The sequence below is a fragment of the Olea europaea genome, unplaced genomic scaffold (genome assembly GCF_002742605.1).
Source record: "Olea europaea var. sylvestris unplaced genomic scaffold, O_europaea_v1 scaffold1657, whole genome shotgun sequence".
NCBI lineage: Eukaryota > Viridiplantae > Streptophyta > Magnoliopsida > Lamiales > Oleaceae > Olea > Olea europaea.
The window spans coordinates 251,034-253,700 of record NW_019234232.1 but is presented as its reverse complement, the minus strand read 5'-3'; the positions used below and the strand labels follow the sequence as shown (position 1 = coordinate 253,700).

At 33.9% G+C, this 2,667-nt stretch overlaps 1 protein-coding gene across 1 annotated transcript; it reads left to right on the top strand.

Annotated features, from left to right (window-relative positions):
• Positions 1-1,393: 1,393 nt before the first annotated feature.
• Positions 1,394-2,428, top strand: LOC111377452 (cysteine-rich repeat secretory protein 60-like). The gene has a single exon (XM_023000548.1). The coding sequence runs from the start codon at positions 1,479-1,481 to the stop codon at positions 2,334-2,336; it is 858 nt and encodes a 285-aa protein (XP_022856316.1). The 5' UTR covers positions 1,394-1,478; the 3' UTR covers positions 2,337-2,428.
• The last annotated feature ends 239 nt before the right edge of the window (positions 2,429-2,667 follow it).

The window sequence follows — 2,667 nt, the reverse complement described above, 5'->3', positions numbered from 1 at the left end:
AAGAAAATATAATTAGTTTCCAAGAATATGATTAAACTTCATATAATACTTAATCAAGTAGTCAATATTAACATGACATAGGTTATGTGTTTTCCTCCAGGGATAAACACTAAAATAATATATTCTTCGAAACATATGCCACTTCAGGAGCACGTTATATTTTATTGTTATTTCTTTAAGATTAATACGTCAATATTCTTCTGGAATATCGAAAAATATGATTTATGCTCTTCAGGAGCAAATAATATTTTTCAAGAATATTAATTATAATATTTTGCTACTTCAAGAATATCAACAAACTATTTATAATAGATAGATCTTCAATTAATACTCTTCTAGAATATTAATTATAATGTTGTGCTACTTCAAGAGCAACAACATGATAGAATATTAATTTAAGATTTATGATAGAACAACACAAATATTTAATCAAGTTAAAGAATATTAATTACCATACAAATAAAAAAATAATTACCAAATAGATTGGATATGAATTTATATTTTACAATTAATTACCAAACATGTATTACAAAAAAAAAAAATCTTGAAAAGATATGCTTTAAAGTTATTCTTCACCATAAATATATATTTTACATCCATAAAAAAATTAAAGAAAGAATTACATAAATTAATACATCTAATGCTACACATGTTACACAGTAAATAATATTTAATAATTCATATACATGAATTAAAGCAAAGTACAAATTCTTACTGTGCAAATTAACCTAAATTGACTCAAACTCATATTCGAAAATTGAAAACAAGAGGTTGTGCCACACGTGAAAACATGGATTAAAGACAAATTTTTATGCATCTAATGATTGCAACGCCTGAATATGATTTAAATAAATGGATTTACAGAAATCCATGCAATTGACTGCCACATAACCAAGAAGTAAAATTAAGAGGTAGAAATTAATGCAATTGTAGTGGACAAAAGAGCCTCCAATTTATGATTGGTACCATGAAACACATATTAGATTTGAATTGGACAAAGCACAAGTTAATGTGTATGTATAAATAGAATTCACACGCTATCAAATTAATTTTGGTACACGTGATAAATATTCATGCCTATAAAAATTATTACATTTACTAAACTTTGAAAAATTACGTTATTGTGCTGATAATGTGTTATAAAAGTGAAGAAAAGAGAAGTGAACAAAGAAAAGTCAATAGACTTATGTATTTTATTAAGAATCAAAGTTCTGTATTTATAGGACAGAATTAGAGATACAATAGTAATTATTTTTAGGACTACAGGGATGTGATTGTCATTCACCTCAAAACCCTAATAATATTTCATTTTACAACAGTAAAGTCTAGTCAAATACACCAATCGTGATCTAAGTAAATTATTGTAATATGCATAGAACGCCCACGAAACAGCAACCCCAAAGTCACATTTGGAACAGTGTAGCACCACCAAACTCCAGCCTTTTTCCTTTTATATCATCCCTACATATGAATACTAAATGTTACGATTAACTTACATAGTCTCTGTCTCTCACACACTGAAGAAAATGAAGTTTCATGCTCTAGCTCTTTCTTTCTCTTCTGTATTGTGTTATCTCCTTGCATTCTCGTTCTTCCCTCACTCTTCCTATTCTGCTTTAGAATCCTTCGTATACGCTGGCTGTACTCAGTTTCAATACAACGATGGCTCAACCTACGAGTCAAATCTCAACTCGGTCTTGACCTCCATAGCTAACTCAGCCTCCCTCTGCAACTTCAACAACTTCAAAATTTCCCTCCCGGGCTCCACAGAAAGCGATATCGTCTATGGCCTGTACCAGTGCCGAGGCGACCTGGCCAGCTCCGACTGCCACAACTGTGTAACCTATGCAGTCAGTCGGCTCGGGAAAATCTGCTATGACACATCCGGCGGGACCTTGCAGTTGGAAGGGTGTTTCGTGAAGTATGATAATATATCTTTTCTGGGTGCAGTAGACAAGACCGTGGTGTTGAAGAAATGTGGGCAGTCATCTGGCTATGACTCGGACTTCTTGACTCGGAGAGATGCTGTTCAGGCGTATCTTACCGGAGCCGGGCAGTATTTTCGGGTCGGCGGGTCAGGGAAAGTCCAGGGTATGGCACAGTGCGTACAGGATTTGAGTATGGGCCAGTGCCAGGATTGTTTGTCAGAGGCAATCCAACAGTTGAAAAACGAGTGTGGATCTTCATCTTGGGGTGATATGTTCTTGGCCAAGTGCTACGCAAGGTACTCGGTGCGTGGGTTCTCTTCTGACGGTGGTAGGCAGTTCCGCCGCCTTGGGTGGTGGTTCATGATTTGTGGTTTCATAGTTTCTTTAATTTTTGGCATGTTAGATTAATTGATGAAGTTGCTTTTAACTGTTTTGTTGTAAATAAAGGTATTCTCATATTATATTTTATGCATGGAAAATTTGGTGCAAATTTTCAAAAATCATTGGTCCATTATTGTTATTACTTCTTCCTTTTTTTTTTCCCCCAATTTAATTAGTTAATAGTGTACACACTGAATCTATTTTCGATGAATTAAGCTGAATTGATCAAAAATCATTGAAGCCTTAACATCCTCTCATATGCATGTAGAATCCGCGCGAATTAAAAATTAACTCCCATCACCTATTGTGAGTGTTTGGTCAGGTATGCTATCAATCCTTTCTTGTCAGTGTATCAAAG